Source organism: Achroia grisella, unplaced genomic scaffold, assembly GCF_030625045.1.
Source record: "Achroia grisella isolate CSIRO2021 unplaced genomic scaffold, CSIRO_AGI_Agris_v1 utg352, whole genome shotgun sequence".
Classification (NCBI taxonomy): domain Eukaryota; kingdom Metazoa; phylum Arthropoda; class Insecta; order Lepidoptera; family Pyralidae; genus Achroia; species Achroia grisella.
In genome coordinates, this window is record NW_026712812.1 from 1,181,792 (window position 1) to 1,206,519 (window position 24,728).

The 24,728-nt window shown below is 31.1% G+C and overlaps 1 protein-coding gene and 1 pseudogene across 1 annotated transcript in view; one reads left to right on the forward strand and one right to left on the reverse strand.

The window, feature by feature from the left end:
- The window catches only part of LOC131843831 (uncharacterized), a 42,711-nt pseudogene extending 22,612 nt beyond the window's left edge, over nt 1-20,099 (reverse strand).
- Nucleotides 1-24,728, forward strand: part of LOC131843830 (adenylosuccinate lyase-like) — a 51,669-nt gene that overhangs the window by 25,842 nt on the left and 1,099 nt on the right. Inside the window, exon 2 of the mRNA XM_059192582.1 lies at nt 24,125-24,420. Coding sequence (XP_059048565.1) covers nt 24,125-24,420 — 296 coding nt within the window. The remainder of the gene's footprint in view (nt 1-24,124; nt 24,421-24,728) is intronic.

Genomic DNA, 24,728 nt, shown 5'->3' on the forward strand with positions numbered 1-24,728 from the left:
AAAATATCATTTCCTTTAAATATCTAAGGCGTGATTCTTTCCTAATATTGATGAGATAGCAATGTTGTGAATTGACCAATAGCTAAAACGAAATCAATATAATTACTAACAAAGTATAGCCACAAAAAGTCAGTGAAATAATACCAAACTACTTGCATTCAGCGTACAACGGTACTCAGTCGGTACTACGCTGGGCCAAAACAAATTCCAGTTGGACTGCCATACACAATGCTGGTACATACGGAGTGCGTTGACGCGACTAATCCGAGGCACGCCTCGCGCTTCGCCATGTTTTTATTACTGGCATATAGGGTCAAATAGCCGGTTTACCTACCTGTTCACGGACCGTTTTACGGAAAACTCCGATAATAAACATTTAAAAGCATGGAAAGAGTTTATTTTGAATGAAAATGCGTGATTATTATATCTTTCACATTAGGGTATCCTATATAGTAACTCGTAGTGTAATTATTACACTATCACATACCGTAGATTAATTAGACTTGTCATAAGTGTCTGCAATGGACCTACATGAATAACGATATTTTGAACTGAATTGAACTGAATTTGTTCTTTCTGGCTGATAGTTTTAATTTCATAAACAGAACTTACAGAACACATTCATTAATGATCACTAAGCTGATGAATTTGATTCGGACAATATCAGTTGACTTTTAAGAAATAAATTAGTGTTATTATATTAAAGTGAGTTTGAACTTCCTACTGTTCCTTTAAGCAATGAATAAATTAATAATAATGTTTTATTTTTAAAAGCTACGTAACTTAAAGACTACAGTTCTACTAATTGGTCGTGAACTGACCATTTGACCCTATATTTAGTTTTTTATTCTATACCTCGACCAGTCATAAGGCCTCAACGGAATCTTATTACGTGTGTATTTGAGTTTTAGTTGCCGAGGTAGACTTTATATAAAGTCGTCTTCGTGAGTGATGTTTCAGCCGTCAAGAAGCTTGCGAGACAGCGTCGTGATCTTCCAGCAATGGATAATAACCCCAACTTTTTAATAATAATAATAATTACCACAGACCCATCAAATCCCACTGTAAGCAGAGCTTGTGTTATAGGGACTAGACAACTGATATAAATACCTAGGACTTATATATATAGAAAACACCCAGACCGATACAAACAGTCATACTCATGAATACAAATGTTTGTGCCGTGCGAGGAATCGAACCCGCGACCATCGGAAGTAAAGCGGTGTGCAAAACCGCTAGACCACCTGGACCGTCCATAAAGGCTTTATAAGTATGTAGTAGTGTGCAGTGTGCGTAGTGTAACTGTGTAGTGTATAATACATCTTTTTAGTATATTCCGCACTCCCAGCCCTCAAAATATAGGTCTGACCTAGTTAGTTTGTTAATACTGATAACAGAAATGAAATTCATTCAATGTAGTATATAAATAATGTTAGTCTATAAATCTTTACCAGTCATTCACTTTATTTGTAGAAAATACCGCATGGTGTTAACTCCGCCAAATGTACTGTTACTTTTTGTAATGTGCACATTAGTTGTATAAATAAAAAAAAAAATATTTAACAAATAATTAATTAATTTCGAATCATACCAACACCAAAAGTATAAAGTGACCCTGATGATTGAAGCACAAAAAACAAACCATAATCCTAAAATGGCTATAAATACGCCTTCGACTTGAATGCAATGTTGATACAAAGTACCTACTCCGACCTGAATTCAGCTTTGTAGTAACAAATAATAGTAAGATGTGTCAGGTGCAATGTTATTCACTACATCGATATGAAAGTGCCTATCTCCATTTGGTATGACAGTCGTTAATGTGTCTTTAGTAACTAAATGTTGTGAATGGAATACTGACGATGGATAGCATTTAATTTTAACTTATTTTTTAAGCTGTTGATTAATCAACAGCCTAAAAAATAAGTTTCAAATTTCTAGCTTTAAAATGACGATAATTCCATACAAGCTTCTACCTCCGCTTTCAAGCCTTTACAATATCACTCCCAATAACCTGAATGATTGCCTTTTTCGCATTAAAAACTAGCCTATGTTCATTCTCAGGGTCTAGACTAACTGTATATCAAATTTCACTTAAATCGGTACAGTAGTTTTAGCGTGAAAGCGCGACAGATAAGAGTTATTTTTGCATTTATAATATTAGTAAGGATTTAAAAAATGCAGTGTCTGTTGCATTTCATTCCAACCTTGACATTGGCAAAATCTCCGGTGGAGCTATAATATTAATAAAAAAGTTATTAATAAAAATAAAATCTTACGCTGTCCGTTAGCGGCGCAATGGTGGCTGCTTCTAAATCCAGTTCGCAAAGAAATTCCTTCGATATCGGTGATATTGTGACCAACTGGTCAAATATTGAATAATCCACCTTCGATGACCACTTTATGACAGTAGATTAATGAATATTAATTATAAGTTAATTTAAAAAATACTGTACTAACAATTCATTGATATTGTGTAAAATACAGGAGAGCGTTTTCGAAGACTGTTATAATCAATCAAATATTTAAATTGATTTGTAGTTTTTTAAATACTAAATTTACTTATTAAAGAATATCTTAGAACTGTTAAAATAATAAGATTACAAATAATAAGGTTTATAACAAACACTCTTAGTCAACGGTTATAGAACTAATGAATAGCGAACAAACCAAGGAGTACAAGGAGATCTCATTTAACGATTTAACCCATGACCTATTAATTTGATACTTACATTGACCCTACGTAATTATTCAGTTTCTCCTTATCATGTTAATAAGTAACCAGGGACTAAATAACCCAATAGTAAGACGCCTGGAAGGTATAGAGCTTGTTTTGTTTTTGTTGAGTGAGTCTCGGTGGTCTAGCGATTTAGCACACCGCCTAACTTCTGAGAAAAACGTCTTCATGTAGACAAGAAAATTAACAATTTTGGAAGCTATCCAGAAAGTTCTTAATGACAATGATTCTCAAATTTTCTAAAAATAAGGTTGTTGCGGATTGGGATCCTCGCACGTTACGCATGAGTGTGATTGTTTTTATTGGTGTTTTCTATGTATATTATGTATGTATTTAAGTATTTACAATCATTATTCTAGCACCTATTACACAATTTTGCTTAGCTAATATTATTGCCCTGTCTCGGTTTTACCAGATTGCTCATAACTTTTTGAGTTTCTTATTATTGAGACGGTAACAGCTAGAATGCTGTTACCCTCGACTTTGTCTGCTTTTTTAGATAAAATATAGTCTAAATCTCATTACTATCCGTTCTGTCATTTAATTGTACAATGTAACAAAGAGATACCAGAGACACTTTCGAATTTGTAATATTAGTATGGATGTTAGAGTTAATACATTAAAGTGGCAAATTACTGTTTTATAACATACTTCTATTTTATTGGGGGGTTTGGGCAATTGTCAGGTGCTTGGACCTATAGCTCTGCGAACTACATAAATCTATTGTGCTCGCCCTTTATCAGAGTTCGCTGCCTAGATCAATCAGGGACAAGGATTGAAGGATACTCTTAGGAGCGATGGTTTTTATCTCCTCAGGAGAGAGTGTAAACTTTCCAAGGTTATATACGTAATATATCCTATGCATGAGTGGGTTACAACCATACAGGATGTGTAGTGGCGTTTCACATTGTGTGAAGTGGCATTATAACATACAAGTACGTTTTGCATCAAAGTGCATCCCTGTTGCCGACTTATGACGTCCTTTAACTACGGTTGTGTTTTTCCTGTATCTACCATCAATTGTTGAATCATTAATTCCTTAATTATTATTAATATGGACGTCACGACAAATATCATGGTAAATAGTACATGGTAATATGTACCTACATATGTATATTGCATATAACAATGCGTCCATTGGTCATTGATATTTTACAGTTATAAAATTTTCATTCATTTTAAACTCGAAGTATACTTAAAGGTTTTGAGTTCGAATTTTGAAAAAGAAACGCCTGTAATTATATATCTTATTGACTCTCAGGTGATAATTGTAATGGCAAATAAGCTATGGTACAGGACGGCATGTTCGATCCACCTCTAACAAGTAATACCCCTAATGTAATATATTGTAAGATATGTTACAGTATATTACATTATTATACATAGATATTAAAATAACCGCATCTCGGCCTAAAAATTTTACTTACTTCCTTGGGCTAATCTGACTTGACCCCTTCACTCCTCTTCACCGTAGCGTCAGAAGTGAGGTGCATCCACGTGTTCGCACGAAGTATAATATTTATTATATACTAATTTTGAGTATCTTATTTATAAAATATTTTAAATAGTTTTTATATTTCAATATTAATTATGAAATTTCACCATCCTATCATCTCTGATCAACGCGACGGTTGACTGGCAGGCATTAAGTATGTATACAATTTTGTGTTCAAAATAAAAATATGTAAATAAAATAAAAGACAATGGCAACATTAAAATATATTTTTACTAGAACAATATTTTATTACAAAGTATAAGACAAATTACTGGTACCTCGTATCGTACGAGTCAAGGTGGGAATACGCAAAAAATCATTAATAATTTTATATTAATGTACATAGCAATATAAACTCTGTATAGTAAATACTAGAAATCAATTTAATTTCAAATGTTTTGTACAATACTATGAATGGTATCACAGGACTAAATCTTATGGTTAAATAATCTATAACATTTTTCAATACCAATACAAATATGTTTCATATATATACGGTTAAAATTAATAATTAGTTTATGGGATGGACTCTTAAAATTATTAATTTTAGCCATATCTATAAGAATGCAAAATCTAAACCTATTTTTTTTCTACAAAACTGTTTTGTACTTTTGTTACAAGCTTATACATTAAATAAATTGCTAAAAGCCTATTAAAATAACTTATAATGATTATAATTTGGCAGTAGAATTATGTTTGTTCATCTTTTCCTTTTAACCAATTAAAATGAGTATAACCAAATACCAAATAGACGTAATGTATAAGAGGTTTGAACTTTAAGAATTAAGCTTACATTATACCAATTTAAATGTTATTTATTTGTATCAGAAAAAATATGTGTACTTCTTGGCATATAATAAGAAACAATCAATAGTAAAAACAATAATATAATGATGACACAATAAATATGATTGTCACAATATATGACTATACTACTACTAACGACTACACTACTATAAAATTGCAAGTTATACATAAAGTATATGTATTACAATAATGTAATTGATATAATTTGTAAATCCTTGAAAATTACTTTATTTACTTTTAAGGATTTACAAATTACGTCGATTATTTTATTGACGTACAACCTATAAACTACGAATCAAAGATAAGTAAAAATAGTTATGAATAAAATAAGGTCATTTATAATAAATTCTGACCGATTTGACCAATAACCAACAAACTATTATAATCATGTGCGAAGGAATTTACACTAGTTTAAAAAAACTATCCTTTTAATTGTATTTATATTAATTTTTACACTAATTCGCATTTATAAGTTTCTTTTTTGTATGACCATTAAATAAATGAATATTTGTATTTTCTATCGTAATGAAAAATATCTTGCATCTAGTTCTGAGCCAGTAGGTATATATAATAATTAAATTCTAGTATTCTTACTAGAATTTAATTATTTGTGTTAAATTCTGGTGAGAATTTAATGCAAATAATTTGATTATAGTTTGTACCTATATGAAATATTTGTAATTGTTTTTTTATATATTAAAATATACAAAGAAACATTTTTGGTAGCACCTTTAATGCAGTGTTAAACTGCATCCAAAAAACATCTCTGTTAGAAATAATCACACTGCTATATAATGAATTTTGGTTAAATGAAAATAATTTATATAGTATCAAAGACATTTAATATAAAAACTTTAACTTTATACGTACATAATTGAATCGATGTAACTAGAATATTTTCACTTATCGTAAAAATGTTGGAATGTTAAATGGAAAAGGAAGTATAACGAAGTATCGTTCCCATATGATTGAAAGGTAAACAAACATTTCTTTAGAAATTATTTAAACTAATCACTAAATGAAATAGTGAGACATTTATTTAAATCTTAATTATATCTGTAAGTTCATATATCACCCTTTTTTGTAACAATATTAATTTGAAAATTCAAATATATATTATATTGAAATATAATATATTCTTACGTTATATTTCAATATATTATATTTATAACAATATATTATATCGAAATGAATATTTGAAAAACAATATCGAGAAAATGATAACAAACTGTATATCGATGAATGAATAGAGATGTAAGAAAAAAATATATAAGTGAAACAAATGAAAATATTTAATACTATAGTCGAACAACGAACAAATGAAGACGACAATTTTTTTTTTATTATAAAATTATAATAGTTTAAGTACCATGTCATAATATTGTTTTAAACTAGTCATGATTTTTATGATTTTACTCTTCATTTTTTGTGTACTGTAAATGTATATTGAATAGATCTCAATTTAATTTGTATGTCATATTGTAGCATCTAAAACGTGGCTATCAAATAAATATTTCGTTTCGTTCATAACGATCGAGCTTATTATCTAACCTTTGGATTATTTGAAGTTTAGGTTTAAGCAAACCAAAACATGCAGAAATATTCTGCATTCACTTTGGCTTAGTACTGAAAAATGTATAACGATTTCATATTAACTAAATTTAAATAAGTAATTTATTGATTAAGAATGTTTCTTTCTTGAAACATTTACATTTCTTTCGTGAAGTGAATGACTGAGAGCGCTGTATCTAGTAGGTAGACCGCACCCTGTATGACACACAAAGCGCCTAACGCCAGGCCCACCTGAAACATAAAACAGGAATATTATGTTTACGCACGACAGCAATGTTTTTTTTTAATGAATGAAAATTACATTATGGTGTGTGATTGCGCTAACGGCATACGCTGCCGGTTACTAGTGGATCATAATAGGATAAGCATAGAGTCAGTTAATCTACTTTATGAATTCACCAGGATTTGATTAAGATGTAATCAGTAATTATTGATTTATCCTAAAAAATTATAGTTATAGAATATAATGTATATCGGAAAACAATTTCCAATGAGTAACTTATTCAGTACCGTATTTTTGTAGTATATTTTCTTCTTCACAAATTTTAGCATTAGTCGTTAATTGTAGTAGTTGTAAAACTACTACTATTTTAACACTAGCCCGATATTAAGCAACAGAAGAAATAAAAGAAAAAGATTATTCCCACAAATTTGAAATATGTCAAGTTTTGTAACATACTCAAAAGAACAGTTCTTTGGATTTGAAGAGTTCTTGCTCTTGGCTAAATTTACGCTTCGAAGGGTCACTGCAAAGGTCGCACACTTATAGTTTATATAGAGAAGCAGTGGAGATCGCTAATATTTTTTTTTATTATACACAAAAATACATTAAACGTAAAGTACTATAAAAAACATTACACACACTACCACTAAACCAAAGTATATATGCTATATGTGTGTGTTGACACACATGCATATATACTCCTTTGTGTATTCTTAAAGTCTGTAGTCAAATTAAGAATAGACTAATATTATTTGTTTATAGTATTACTGAATGTTATATTAATTGCTTATGCTTGAATTTCGGCCACTTGACCACCAATTAGTAATTATAGAGAGATGAATTCTACTTACTTGTTTCTCCGAATAGACGAAGTGGAACTGTTGCTCTCCCTGGTATCCCCCCAGTAGTGGAGGGCGACAGCACCCACTGCGATCCACATGAACACTCCGACGAAGTTCATCACAATATCTGACAGGGCTCTGTAAGGTCCACGAATGCTGTGTAAAATCATATATCTTTTTATCCAATCATAAGGATGGAATCAAAGGAAATTAATATATCTTTATAACTGTGTATTAACCATGACATACATTTAGGTTTAAGTCAAATCTTAAATTGTTTATGGCTTTACTAATTATTTTTAAAATTTAATTAAAATAGCATTTTTCCTAATAATATATTTAGATGGATTTAAAATAGGCGATAAACATTTATTCAGATACAAAACCTTATAATCTTGTACATTAACTAAATTTGACTCTCCAACCTCGTACGTCATAGTATTCTCTGTGGTCTAGCAGTTTAACACTCCGCCTTACCTCCAATGGTCACGGGTTCAATTCTTCACATCTTGATGTATTCATGAGTATGATTGTCTAGGTGTCTTTTTTGTGTATATTTTGTATGAATTTACAAAAAAATATTTAGGTATATCTATTAGTTGCCTCGTACCCATAAGACAAGTCATGCGTAACTTGAGACTAGATGGCGCTGTTTAAATTGTTCTGGGCTATTATTATTCTTTTGAACAATTTTTATATACAAAAATCTCTTATTTGTATGGGGATACTCAATATATATGGATTGTCTCGTGGCATCTCTACTCGTTCCCCATGTCCGTTAAGTATCTATATAATCACAAACGTATGCTCACCTCTTGTGCTCAGTGGTGCCGAAGAAGTATGTGACAACTTGAACCAGAGTGTATATGAGGTATCCCACTATGACCCCTGACGCTACGATCTCAGCGTCAGGATTCTTCTCCTCATTCAGGTTCCAAGTACCACCCACTCCAAGGAACTCGCCATTGTATCCCGTGCGGTACAAAACTAAGATTATGATGTTCAATACCTGGAATGAGATTTATTATTGTTCTATTATTCAATATAATAATAATAGTCACAGGACAATTCACGCAGCGCCATCTAGACCAAAGTTAAGCTACCAAAAGCTTCTGTTACGGATACTAAATAATTGATAAAGCTATAGAGTTTGTTTGTTTATTTGAACGCGTTAATCTCAGGAAGTACTGGCTCGAATTGAATTTTTTTTTGTCTTAGATAGTCCTTTTGTCGAGGAAGGCTTATTATATTAGGCTAATCTATATAACATTACGCTACGACTAATAGGAGCGGAGTTGCAATGAAAAATATTACAAAAGATGAGAAAATGAATCGCAGACGAAGTTGCGCAGGTCAGCTAGTACATAGATATATATTTTAGTACTCAGTAATATGTTTTAGTACTAGTAGTAATAATCGAACTCACGACTATCGGAACAAGCCGTCAATATGAAGGCAATATTTTTAAGAAACTACTTGATTGACCTTTTCTGAGATAAAGATAGCTTATCAAACATCTTTTTAAGAAATTTCAATAAAATTAGTTTAGTCATTTAGTTGTGAAAGGGTAACAAACAGACAGATATACATCGCATTAATAATACTAGCTGTTACCCGCAACTTTGTTTGCAGTAACTTTCCCCGATATCGCACTCCATCCAGATTATTTTTTGAGATAAAAATTGACTATATCTGTCCTCATAATACAATCTATCTTCATTTCAAATTTCACTATCGTTTCAGCCGTTTAATTGTAAAAATGTAACAAATAGACAGACAATTTCACATATATATATATAGTATTGATATGGATCTCTAATCCACCGTCCACATATAATATTTTGACTTCGAATGTTATATTTTAAAAAATATTTCGGTAGATTAAGATGTAATTATTAAAATATTATAATTAAATTAAATTTTAAATAAAGATTATAATTATAAACAAACGTTCAATTGTTTCACAGTAGAAATAGTCTTTATGATTAGTAATATCGACTTCCTGTTATTTCCCTTCTATAGTTGAATTCTCGTCAGTGACTAATCGCGTTAATCAAGTTATCATACTATGATAATGCTTATCATGATATCAAAACTGTTTCATCCATTTCTTTGTAAAATATGTCTATACCTATGTATATTACTATACATACACCCATATTAATACTATAAATGAATGGCTGATCATACTTTAATCTTACGTGAAGATAGGTTAAATCACCAAGAAGAACTTTGGCTGTCTTTAACTAAAAATACCAGATAAAGTCGCAGTTTACAGCTATATCATATATTTTTGTAAGGTTTAGAAATATAAATAATGTTTATTCAAATAGACTCAATAAAAGAATGTTTTTTTTATTCGACCGGTAATTCAAAAAGCAGGTTAAGCTAAAAAGATTGTCCTTGTTGGACACTTGCATGTTGCTCTTTTAAAAAATATTGTTCTATTTTACAAATTTAAGATTTTGTGTGACTAAAAATTATAGCCTTAAGACATTTCTAAATAGTCGATCTAGAAATATATCTAACTTAGACATCTTTCACTAGACTCTTTAATCGAGCATGCACGAGGCTCATGAAAGTAGAAAAACTTAGATGTAAAACTGGCCAATGGGACTAGAGTACATATTCGAATCTTCGCGCAGTACAGCAGTTTTCATGAGTATGATTATTTGTATTATTCTGGGTGTTTGCTATGTATAAGTATGTATTTAAGTATATGTGTTAGTTGTATAGTACTCATAACACAAGCTCTGATTTGTTTGGAACTATAAGTTGCTATGTGAATTGTCCAGGGTTTTTATTATTGTCTACATTATGTGTAACTTAGTTAAAAGATTCATCGCAAAGTTGGAACCGATAGCTATTAACTTATAAATAACTTATAATAGAAATACTAAAGCAGCACAATAAAAGTACGCATTTTACTTCATACAGCACATCTATCTGTAAATCGATAAGTGGTATCATACGCTTGATAAGAATACCTACTGATAAGTATTGACTACAGTTTTTCAAGTAAATAATTATTAAAGTATTGACATAATTATACATTGCATAGTTAGTAATATTTGATATTAAATTAAAATATAATTTTATTAGAATAAGGATATTGTTGTGCTAAGTTATCATCTAAACTTATGTTTATTTTTATACAAATATTTTTATGACTGTATACGGAAATTTAATGAATTTACTATAATAATTATAATAACCCTGGACAATATATACAGCGCCTAAGTTAGCAGAGCTTGTGTTATGGGTACTACACTTAAATAAATGTTTGCACCGTGCAAGGGATCAAACCCGCGACTACCGGATGTGAAGGGGTATGCTAAATCGCTAGATCACTGAGACCGTTAAAGTATGATCTCGTATTTCTTATCAATTGTTTCGACTTCATTAGATTTAGTTTTTGTTCTTTATTTTTGAATAAAATAAATAAATGAATATATATTATATTATATATTAATAATATTGAGGAATCACAGTTGGTTGTGCAATAATAAACAATGTATGATAAGGTAATATCGATCAAGCTATATCTGCATAATGCCAGTACATACATATCATCACGGCTGTTTCCCATTGCGGTAAGCAGAGGCTAACTCTTGCCTCGATTCATGGTACAATTGTTTCGACTTTATCTGACATTTCTCAACTCGTGCGAGTCGAGATGCTGTGAATGCACTCTACCGCACTCACCCTGAAGAAGACATCCGGATGATTTTGAAAGAATCGTCTTTAACATCTTTGATGCGTATGTTCTCGTATTCTTGTCTAGAAGACGAGAATATATAATTAATACTTTAAATTCCTGTACAACGAAAGGAAATTAGGGAAGGAATTACAGTAAGGAATACACGCGTCAACACCACTTGAGTCACGTCATCACCCGGAGATTAAGACAAAAATTTGGTGTCAAATATCAAAAAAGTTGAACAAAAAACAAGGTTGGTTAAGAAAAAATGGATCATTTTAGCTAACAACCGGCGGTTTCGTTTCGTGTACCTATTAATTCTCTTGTCCATGCATATGACCTCGTGTTCATAATCATTGTCAAAGAAGCAAAAACTAAATAACATTAAACATCTGACCGTCAGTACCACGTAAAGTTCATTGATGACATTTGTTTTTGTTAAATTTTGAAAATCTGTCAAGGAAAACTATCTTATTTCAAAAGAAACATAGCATCATTGAAACCTATTGGTTGTTAGACAAATAAAGAAAACAAATTAAATTTATTCAAATGATTTTCTGATAAAAAATAACCTTTACCATTGCTATTATTGGATTGTTAGTATTGGAATAGAATCTATCTATACATATAAAAAAAATTTAAGTGTCTGTTTGTAATTACAAATTAACAGCTTTTCGCTAAATGCGTATAAAAAATTGTTGTCTGTTTGTGGTCGCAAATCGCTAAAACGGCTGGACTGATTTTGACGGAACTTTCACCCGCATCTATATAGCTAATGAAAATTATCCTAACTTACTCCTTATGGGAGTAAGTTAGGCAAATTTATTTATAAATATAATTTATAAAATGTAAAAATAAGGTAATACCTATCATAGTAAAATTAAAAAAATTCAAAAATAAAACTAGAACTACATTATAAAAAAAAGTTAAATCCACGCGGACGAAGTTGCGGTAACAGCTAGTTGTACCAACAAAATGTAATTTTGTTTTTGCTTATCTATAGCCAATGTTATCAACATAAATTGTTTCAAGTTGAAATCATACTCAAGTATTTATATATCAGTCTTTGCGTATTTTAAATTTGTCATCAAACTAATTCTGCAAAACTTTATTTAGGCAGCCATTACATTTATCAAGGGTTTTAAGTATTTCTGCACTTACAATGTAAGTTTGTACAATGGTTTACAATCTTAGGAGTAAGGTTATTATATCAGTTTTCGTTTCTATAATATATTTATGACCATAAATGTAGATGATGAGATGCAACAGTAACAATCACAATGATAAGGGAAACAATATACAAGATATGGTAATATTGATCGACCTAAATCGACATAATGTCAAGTCGACCAAACTAGAAACTAAAAAAGGGAACTAAAAAAAATAATACCGATTATAAAAAAAAACACCTAAATCAGCTGCATCATTTGGCGGTACTTGAGTTGTATTTTATAAAAAAAATATAGAAATCGTTATTTGAATATTCTGTACTGTCTGTGCACACGGTTTCACCCACATGTTATTTTTATCCTATATGTTATTGATCTATAAGCATATTACGGAAAAGTTTCATTCAAATCCGTTCTGTAGTTTTTGTGTGAAAGAGTAACAAACATACATACTCACAAACTTTCGCGTTTATAATATTATTAAGATTAACACGATGATTAGACGAGTTTGTATATCGTAGTGAGTCCTCCATTCTAGTCATCTTGATACCACGACCTTATACACTCATCAATCATTCAATCACTCAATCACTCATTAGCTTGTTACTTTCATTGAACTTAGGGTCATGTAACTAAACATGTAAGGCGTTTTACCTAATAAAGTCATGTGAAAGTGGCGAGAAAAAATCTAATCTGTCAATCTTAAAACTGAAATCTGATGATGACTTAATTGATGAGATATTTTGTATAGACATTATATAATGTACATACTAAAATAAAAAAAAGAAATTCAGTGGAGTTTCTAGCCAGTACTTCTTAATCGAATCTGTATACTGAACTGGTCGGTTGGGAAAATATCATTACAAAAACTTTACTTCATAAGGGGTTAAAATGTCCTACATGTTTAAATGATTTTTTATGTAAGTGTAGGTAAGTCTAAGCCACTGTATTGGGTTGACTAGAACATCTCTTAAGTACGCAAATAACTAGTAAACCAGTATTAATTAAGTATTAGTCAAATTACTTGTTTTAATACTAAGTATATATTAGATTTTAAAATGTGACGATATTTAATACCTTTGTCGATCCGCTCCTTCCCCCTCAATGTGTCATCTAATTTAAGGGTAGGCCCTTACAGATAAATTTACCTTTGCTCCCAGAATTTAACTAATTTTGTAATTGTATTTTAAAATTCAATAAAAGTCTTACTAATATTATAAACTCGAAATTTTCTGAGTATGGATTGATGGATGTTTGTATGTTTGTTACTCTTGCACGCGGAAACTATAGAACGGATTTTGATACTGAACTTTACGGTAATGTAGCTTATACATTAGAATAATATATAGGCTATATAATTTAAAAAAATATGTAAATTTGGGCGAAATATAATGATAAATGGCAAATTAAGTGAGATGTAGACGAAGTTGCTCGGATCAGGTAGTAATAATAAAACTTAATAAATATATCTTATAGGTAAGTATATTGGAGCACCCACATCTCACACCGGATGACTGCATTTAGTTAGGATCATATTAGTCATAATAGAGGTCGGGTCATGAGTTAACTCACGCTCGTAACTCATGTCCGCGCCACAGAATATGTAATACAGTATTGTAATAAGTAACTCCGAAATATCTGTCAAAAATGTATTTGTAAGATATTTTATTTAAAAAACTGTCTTTGTAACGGAATGATATTTCACAAGTTCTTTCCTTGAGATTATTTGAGAACCGCCTGTTTTATATGTTAGTTTTTATTTTAAATTATTTCATTTTAGTTCATAAATTAATAAAATTTCAAGTAGTTATCATCATTAATCATCTTTAAAACAAAAGTCTTCACTAATTCTAGACCGATTATCATCATTTTTGTATGTAATCGTTATAAATATACATAGATGTACACCCGTATTTGTTCTATTAACGTATATAATTATTTCGTAATTTAAATCTTAGGTACTACTCCATGTTATAATTAAACATATGTATTGTCCCTTACCCAGTAGTAATTTAAATTTAACTAGTACTTAATTAAAAAAATTAACCATTACTTGTGTGTTCGCATATCATCTTTCATTTGTTTGTTCCGCTACGTGTAATATTTGTAAACTTCCTTTGATACACACAGATCAAAGAATTATAAACATGTCGGTTCGTTTATCGATACTTTCGCCGTCGGTTGTCGACGCTGGTGTCTGTAATTCTACAATTAATGCTCTATGTCCGACAGCTGATGATTACAGCTGTAATCGTAATAAAGTTTAATTGTCTTCACTGTTCGCAGGAAACATTGATTCAAACCTTACGACTTCCGAATTAAATAATCTTTTGCAATGATTGTGCCAATCATTCTTATTACAATTTTGACTAGCTGATAACTTTGTAATGGATAACAATGGAATAGTGCACCCGCCTGCGCTAATGGTGTACGCTGGCGGGCTCCCAGTGGAGGATGATAAATTGACTATGAGGTCAGGTCAGTTAGCCCATCGTGGCAAATTCACTAGGAATTATGGCTTCCAGTGCGGACCGTGTCTTGTAGCCGTCATCTATGTACACAAACTATGTATCTAGATATATGTATTAGTATTTTATGTTTTTTAGCAAAAATGTTGATGGTATTAGAAATAAAGTTCCTATTACTCACTATCAGCTATTTAGAATGAAAATAGTAACACATTTTATTATTACTCCGCAACCACACGGATAAAAAATAAATAATCAAAGCAAATTGGTCACGTCGGTAATGGATAGAATAATGGGCATAATCAAGGTAGTCTGTACCCTAGAGAACTATTGTTTGTTTGCCTATAACTATAATGGTATTCAATTCAAGGAGCCACGCACTCCAATACATCCCATGAATATCAATGAATTCTGGAATGGTCTATATTTTATATAGGTATATAATATGCATACTGTATTTCTATAAGTTATATTTGAAGTAATCTTAAAAAGTCGTCTTCGTGGGTAATTCGTCTACCTTTTCAGCTGTCAAGCAACTTGATTGAACCAACCTGTATTTCGGTAGCGCAGGAAATGGTATCAAGGGCATTCATCAGATAATATCCGTGATTATATTGTTTTTAAAAGACTTCTATGTATTTCAGTACATCAGTATCTGAACCCTTCCTGATAAGTATTTAGAATTTCTGAACCCCCAAGGGGTGAGTGTTCGGACCTCGGGGTGATCCCCTTTGCCCCGGCACCAACCTCGGGAAACTGGGTTGACAGCCTCTTGGGACGGGTTTCTAAAATTAACTTAAATTCCAAAATCTATGCTAGAGATAAAGAAAATGTTCTGATGTGGTGTATTCCATGTCAATTTGATTACCATAGATGGCGCAGATCGCACTAGTCTTCAATATAGGTAGTACATTAGCCTTCGTGCATTGTAATGGTGTTAAACAAACACACCTTAACTGATATCAATGAAGTTACTCATAACCAGTGTTGCCAATATGTTTGGTCAAATCACTACAAGGAGTAACAAAAACCACTAGAAAACTATCAAGTTTTTAACCGTGTATCATCAATGAAATTACTAGAAAAAACAATAAATTATACTTTGCGTAAAATGACATGCTTAATAATTCAATCTAAATAAATAATTAAATCTAAATCTAATAAATAGCGACTTTTACGAATATCCTAAAGTCTAGTCTCATAAGTAATATAACTTTCTACGAATTTTGGAAATTGATTTATACATTTTTTTTTTATTAGAAATTTGGTTACTAAATTTCTATCTGGCTATATAGACATGAATATAGATATTTAGAAAGGTAGTGTATTCGATGTCTTCTATTGTTTGTAAATTTTCCTGCCTTTTACTTTTACCAATTATATACATATTTTACTTTTGTTTCACTATATTTATCAGCGCTGCGTATTAAATCCCTACATTTTTCAGTAACAAATCCACCAGATTTAGTAGTGAAAACACTAATATGGCAACACTGCTCTTATCTGTGCCTGTACACATTAATATGTGACTAAGTTTATGAGTAATTAGGTTTGTTAGTAATACAAATCTTGCAACATCCTTTTTTATGAATTAACTTTAAGATCCTACGTCTACGTGCTGGTAATCTACAAATTGTATTGATTCTGATTACAATATAATTAATTCATACAACATTGTTACATATACATACATTATAATAGAGTACATATACATATTATACACAGTTATATTAGAGTTAAGCACTAAGGTCTATGCTTAAGAAACATTTGTAGATTTTGTAGTTGAAAGTTGAAGAGAAAACGCCACTACGCATATTATGTGATTGTAGCCCACTCATGCATAAACGGAATATTCTACTTCGCAAGGATAAAGTGTATACTTTCATACACCCTTTATCCTGAGGATATATAAAACCATTGTTGTTTGGTTTTGTTTGGCATTCCAGTTACGTAAAAGAAATTAAATATCAAGAAGGCGAGGCTATCAACTAGATAAGAAAATGAGGCTATAAAGACTGATTAAAGCAAGTAAAAAATATATTGTGCATTATTTACAGTACAATATGTATTACGGTATAAACTTGTGTGTATAAATCTCAAAGTAAAATTCCACAGAGAAATCTCGAAATATCAAAATTCAAATTTTTTTATAAGAAATGAATTCTGCTGCGAACCTAACGTAGTATTTATAAAAGAAAAAAAAAACCGGAGGAAATGTTTTAAATAAAAGCTGTCTAAAAATGGTCTTCAGTATACAGATTTTTTTATTGGGCGAGGTTTTTTTTTTCAAAATTTGAAAATTGGGGCGGGAGAACCAATACTGTGGGCAATACCAAACAGTCCTCTTGCAATATTGGTCGAAGAATAAGGGTGGAAGGAACTTTTCGCTATATATGACAAATCTGATCTTTTGTTTGTCTATTCTGTCTATAATCCGCAAAAACAATGTCAATCGAACCTTATCAGTTATCTCAACGATAACACTTACATACCTGCTTATAGCGTTTCTACTTAATACGTATTATTTTAATTTTTATTATAAACTTCACTTGAATTAATTGACTCATGTACAATTATTCACGGTCTATATATTATTATTACCTGAATTATTCATCTGAAAATGTTATTGTAAATATTTCTGTTATTCTCAGATATTGAGTGTTCAGTTTATATTGTACTAATGAAGAGAACGAAGTACATACAAAGGATCAGTTTTTGCAAAGCAAATGTAAAGCTCAAATGGTCCATTATGTATATGCACGAGAAACACTAATATTTTGTATGGTTTAAGTAAACGGTCTAACCTGAACATTAAATACTGAAAAGATTTGATGTTTAAACCAAAAACAAGGAACATAAAAATAAATAAAAATGAGGACAAACTCAAAAATAATCAAGAATATCAGAGACAATGGCCGACTGACCGACATAGAGAATTGGCAGAAAGATAAGTGGATGCCAACACAAAAATTTCTTCCCAAAAACCATCTGATATCGTTTTAGTACATTCAATGTTATGTTATTATAAGTACCCCTGCCCGTCCCTCAACTCTAGTGTCTCTGTCTCACCTATTACAGCCATCAAGCAGTCGAAATATGATATATAATAGATACCGGCTTGTTAGTGTCAGTAATCTTTACGCGGTTCCCCCTAGAACTCTTAATGATAATTACTGGTGAATTTGTCACCATAGGGTAATTGACCTGATCTCATATTCGTCCTATCATACTCCACTGGTACCCCGCCAGCGTAAACCGTTAGCACAGGCGGGTGCATCAACTGATTTCAACCATTAAAAGAAACGAGACACGTGATGTCCATGGTGCTGTTTAAAAAGCGAGCCTTCAGCATGTCAAACATTCTAATCATTAAATAAACAGTCTTATTCTGTACGCAACGACAACTGCAGATAAGTTTGTACAAAATATCACTATGGTGTTTAACTAATATCTATGTTTTGTTTGAAAATGAATAGTTTTAATGTGAAACTATGAATAATGATTCATTTTTAAAAACACATCTTGTATATTCATTCATAATGTCTCTCATAGATCGAAGTTACTCATTAATTGTACAAATACACGTGGTATCTATCTGTCTCTTTCTCGCTGTATTTATTACCCGTACTTTGAATGAAAGATCATAAATTTGAATATGACCAACATAAAAATACTTTGTGTAATTTATCCGACGATGTAAACACCAAAAACAAACTAAGAATTAATATGAACGACCACGATACGACTTGCCCTCTACTTTTACTATATATACTGAGATACTTTTACTGTATATATATTACATTGGATATATACTGAGGAACATGTGAGGGTGGGTATATCAAGTGTTGAGTTCATCTTGAAGCTGATGTTGACAATATCTCTGGGTATCCCGTCTAGGATAACAATCATAACGATATATATAATTAAATATTTGTCTTTTAAAATAAAATTGTACAGGCTGTTCTCGAAAAAGCCAATTTACATTATTTTTATACTACGATGCTGGCAAACAAACATGAGCATGCTCATCTGATGATAAAAGGTTATCATAACCTATGGACACCTGAAACACCAGGGATGTCACGTGCGCGTAGGCGTCCCTTAAGACACTTTAATATACTTATACTTGAAGAACCCCAGGCTGTAGTCTCTCTAGAAAATCTCGGCAGATAGGTTTAATCCACAATCTAAAGTGTACGCGTTAGGTAGCTCCTCTGAAACCGCATTGTCCGAAACCACTTAGGATTAGCATATTAGGATCCAGGTGGAGTGATTTCATTGGGATTTAGTAAACAAATTCTGTTATTATCAATTCGTCTATAAAATGTACGTTGGTTGTTATTTGAGAAATGTGACATAATTCGTACCAGAAGGAGATTGAATTGATATTAATATCTTTAAACATTTTTTTATTTTATTTAGTTGTTGAAAGGCTATTTAGTTATCTATCATTATTTTATTATCTATCCGAATATAGGTAATAATAAATATAATCCTTGACGAATTGTCAATGATATAAAATATTAAGCAGATCTAGCGGTTTAGCATATCGCCTCACTTCCAATGGGCGCAGATTCGATTCCAAACTAGTGTTTGGAATCTTTGATAATTTCAAACATATGTATAATTGAATATAATAATTTGTTTAGATCTAGTATTTTTTATTTATATTATTTAAGTAATTCCATTGTTTAGTATCTATAACACAAGCACAGCTTACTTTGGAACTAGGTGGCGCTGTATGAGTTGTCTTGAAATATTATTATTATTATTTATTTCGTTTTGTATTGTATTTGTCAAAACAATCTATTCTTCTTTCTCTATAATTTTTACATATACAAGAAAAATGATAGTACATTTTTATTTTTTTGGTAATATTCTACATTTTTTTCATAACCTTGCCACATTTTCGAAGTAATCTATAATCAATTCACCACCGTCGAATCAAAAAAAACATGTACTTACAATTTTGAACGCTTTCACGACTATAGTGGCGACTGTCTGAAGGGAAACCATGTTTCTTTGTTTTTATGTTCACTATTCACTTATTTACCGTTTACCGTCACTCTGACACCTTTTTGTGTTCATGGATAAGTTGTAACTAGTTTTATTTTTCCGATAAGATTACTCATACTGACTATGTTATCTTCTTTATACAGATAACAGTTTGTGATAGCAGGATTTTGCTACAGGTTGAAAATGGTTCAGCTACTAATCATATACGAATTCGAAGAAGAATGATATAATTAACAGTATACGTTTTGTGATTAAGTTTTTCATTATTAACAACGCTAATAATGGAACTGAAAAGCTTATATTTAAGATTAATATACCTAAATTACGTCATTAGTAGGAGTAATGTGTGTAAATTCGCGTCTTTATCATCACAATATTAACGGCAAAGATTTCAATTTTTATCAACAATTGCAAACCATTGCTGACTTATACTTGTATATTTCTTTTATTCCTTGACATCGTTCTGCTCATTTCGTTGCCTGATTGATAAACTTTTATATCAGAGAAAAGACCTAAAAGTACGTAAAGAAACAAAAATAATAACATAAAAAATGCAGTTGAGTTTCTTGCCAGTCAACTGAAGTAGCTAGCCGTATGCATAGAAGAGACCGAAAGGTTCTATGTGGATAAATGATATTGAATTTGAATGGTATCTTCTTCTTTATGGGCCATCTCCTACTAGAGGTTGGCGGTCATCCTGGCGATCTTAATTTTGTCCACCGCTGTTCTGAACAAAGATCTAGTGTTAATCTCGAACTACTGCCTTAAATTCTTTAGCCATGAAGTGCGGCGACTGCTCACGCGCACTGCGCTAAATATAACTATATATAAATAATATCTAAGCAAGTATCTTAGATTAAATTAAACTTATATACCACATAGATTTTGCCAAAAACTCAATTTATGTTTCTGATAGACCTTAGCCTTTGATAGTAATATTAATTTTAAACTTCACTTCCATGCCTATCACATTGAATTCAAATAGCAGTGGAATGTGAGCACACAAGTGAAAGAAAGAAAAATGTAATAGTTCAACTATTACATTTTTCTTTCTTTCACTTAGTAAGGGTTTAACTACGACGTAGACAGATAATCTCTCTGACTGATCCAACTGATATGTCAATGTACCTATGTAAGTGAAGGTATTAATACTAATCTATTATACTGGAAAACATAAAAATTTCCACTACCGATGAGGAAATGAAATCACAATTTCATTATGGTACCGACCAACTAGTTTCAATTTGATACCGTGTTTCCTGGAGCCCTTTTTTGGGTCCTCACAAAAATGTTGAAAGTAGTACAGCGGGCCACAATTGCGTGCTAAATACCAGTGGAACCGCGCCGCGCGTGTGTTCAATTGGTTACAGATAATAATATTGTTTGCTTTCTCTAGTTTTTTGCTCAGTTCTATACTAATGGTTACTCGCCACTTGATTTGCTATTTTTTGAGATAAAATATAGCCTTTGTACGTCCTCATGATATTTATATATTAATACGTGGAGCAAAAATTTTCTACTCATTTCTACGAAAATTGCGCGGGCGGAGTAGTATGAAGTTTAGTTTATAGAGGAGTGTAGAATACTACTATTTTGTTTTAAATTATGCAAAATATACATTATATTAATAAAAAAAAATGAAAATTGCGCGGGCGGAGAGTATGAAGTTTAGTTTATAGAGAAGGAGTGTAGAATACTACTATTTTGTTTTAAATTATGCAAAATATACATTATATTAATAAAAAAATGCATTGCAAACGTATGTTGTAATAAATACTCTATTGTTTTTGTTAAAATCTGTGATCAAAATTGACAATAGTTTAATATTGTTTATCTTTAATATTATTATTCTATAGTCATACTGGATTATAAAAATTTTGTTTTTTTTTTTAATTAAATACAATTTTCCACAGACATATTCGTCCGTGCCTTTTTAATAAAGTAATTTACTTTAATATTATTATATTTCTTTAATTTCCACTTTTGTACAACTCCAGAGGAGCCTCTAGTCGAGATGTTATAATTTGCCTAACAGTGGCACCAAATTAATTATGTTCGAATTTCAATTACTGGACGACCACTAGTCTGTTTAGATCCGTTCAACAGTTTGTCCTGAACCTGTAACAAATAGACAGATAGATACGATTTTTCACTTAAAATATTAGTATGGATTTTTAATAGACTTTCTTATATTCTTTCTTTTAAATGGTTGTTTAAGGACTGGTGCAACAATAAATGAAATTAATTCTGATGAAATAAGGAATATCTCTAATCTTTATCACTATTAAATTTTTACTCATTTTATATCATCTATTGGTTCTCCTTATCTACTCTTAGATACATAATAGTATTTTCAATACTACTGTTTGCCTTTCAATCAAGTTAAACTTCATACTTTCTTTAAACTCATAATAATGCAAACTTAACCGAGGATAAAATTAATACCCGAATACAATTATGAAATAGATTTCATTTATATATTTAATAGTACATGATTCACTATTTCTACATCACTATTTTAGATCATTAGTGTTTGTCAGTGCACAACAAACTGTGTTACACCTTTATTTTGTTATTGTGTGGAAATGACTCAGAGGTAACCCTCTTCTCAATATAATTAGTATTTTTATTATTTATTTATGTTATTGTGATACACAAGGTTAAGGTTATACATTATGCTCTTTGTGATACCTCAGAAGGTATAATATAGAAGGTATATCGTAATATTTCTCTCCTTCCACTATCATGTACTTTTATCTTATTCCTTACCTATTATTAACTCTAAACATTTTATGATTATAGTTTATTTAGTGTTGTATAAACATCATAATTTATTATATATAACTTATATATATACTGATCTGTATTACAGGTTATACCTATTTCAGACACCAGCTCTTCATAGCGTAACAACATTTTGAAAACGTTATTGTATTGAACACGCAAAGCGCTGTATGCCTGCTGTGTACGGTAGTAGTGCATGTAGAAAGAATGACAATAAGTATTAGAATAAGAGGCATATTTAAATAATTTACTAAAATAAATAAGTATACAAAAGTTATCGCAATAGCCCTGCACCTTTGTTTTTATTGCAAGGATGTTTAGTAATCTTTAGGAAAGTTTCAATTCGTTTCGATTTTCCCAAAATGCCCTTGAGTTCAGTAATCCATTGTATTGTTTCCATTGTTTAGTCAATTGAGAAAATTCTTTCGTTAGTTCCACTGAAATTTTCCAATTAGTGTTTCTTAGTTTACGTTATTTATTATCTCTATATATAAAAAAAATCGAGACGAGGCGAAAATCTGTTTGTCCGTTTGAACATTAATCATTCACTTTTCAGTCTGCAACTGTACCGCTACTTCATCTCATATATTATTGATGTGCCAAATTGCATGATTTCCAAGACGTTAAGGTGAGAGTGTAAAGAAACAAATTAAATACTACGTCTACATAGCTGAGGTAGAAATTTTAAAAAGTTTGACTACCTCTGTCTAACTATTTCTGCCAAACAGCTAAGTAGTGTTTGATTAAGGGTGAAATAAGTCCAGAAATTTCTAAGATAAGAGGTGTAACATCTTGGTCCTCTGGAATCGCAACACAATAATATCACTGGCGTCACATTAAAACGATAAGTCGTAATGCTGTTACGACGTGCTGTTACGTATATAGGCCACGGTTAGCACTCACCATCAGGTGGGCCGTCAGCTTGTTTGCGCATTTTAATAACATTATCAAATACGTTTTAGCATTTATAATATTAGTTGGATGTTAAATAAGGTTCAATTGATACAAATTCGTAATTATAATTTCAACGTGTCATTATGATATCTACGCTAGGTTTAAAATAAAAAGTAAAGTTTATTCCTAGAATAATAATGACATTAATATACAACTAACCTAAATGCAATTAACAGGATAAAATCTTGTTGGGAAAATGTATAAGCATAGGTGTACGTTTGTGTGTTCGTCGGGATATATCTAAGTCTGAGCTCATCAGGTTAATGCGGCGTTTCTAGCGATACATTTGCTTTTTTTTTTCAGCGCAAATCTAAACAGCAAATATCATAAGTATTAACGGTTCTCTTTTATTTTCAGGAACTCGGTCTCGATATCACCAACGAACAGATTGTCGAGCTTGAAGGTGCTATCCATGACATTGACTTTGCTAAAGCGGCAGAACATGAAAAGCGTGTTAGACACGATGTGATGGCTCATGTCCACACTTTAGCTGAACGGTGTCCCCGAGCAGCCCCCATTATTCACCTTGGTGCCACGTCATGTTACGTCGGAGACAACACGGATCTCATCATAATGAAACATGGCTTGGAATTGCTGCTGCCGAGAGTAGCCGCTGTGATTCATCAGCTCGCCAAATTTGCTGAACAGTATAAGTATGTCTTACTTACAACTAAAATTATTTTCGTATGTTTCTATTACTTAGAGTTATTGTTTTTATTATTACCTATTAGTTTAGATGATTCATATAGTAGTAGAATAAAAGTTTTTTTGTTCAATAATATTTCATATAGGCTTGTTCTATTCGTGGTGTTCATAGCCGTTGAAGCCCATTTTTAAAAACTGGTAACTTGTTTCCTATTGTGTTACGTAAAAAAATGTTTAATATCCAATAACGTAAAAGCTGCTGATATAATTGAAATAAGTGAGATGATATATTAATTCCTATAAATTTATTTACCTT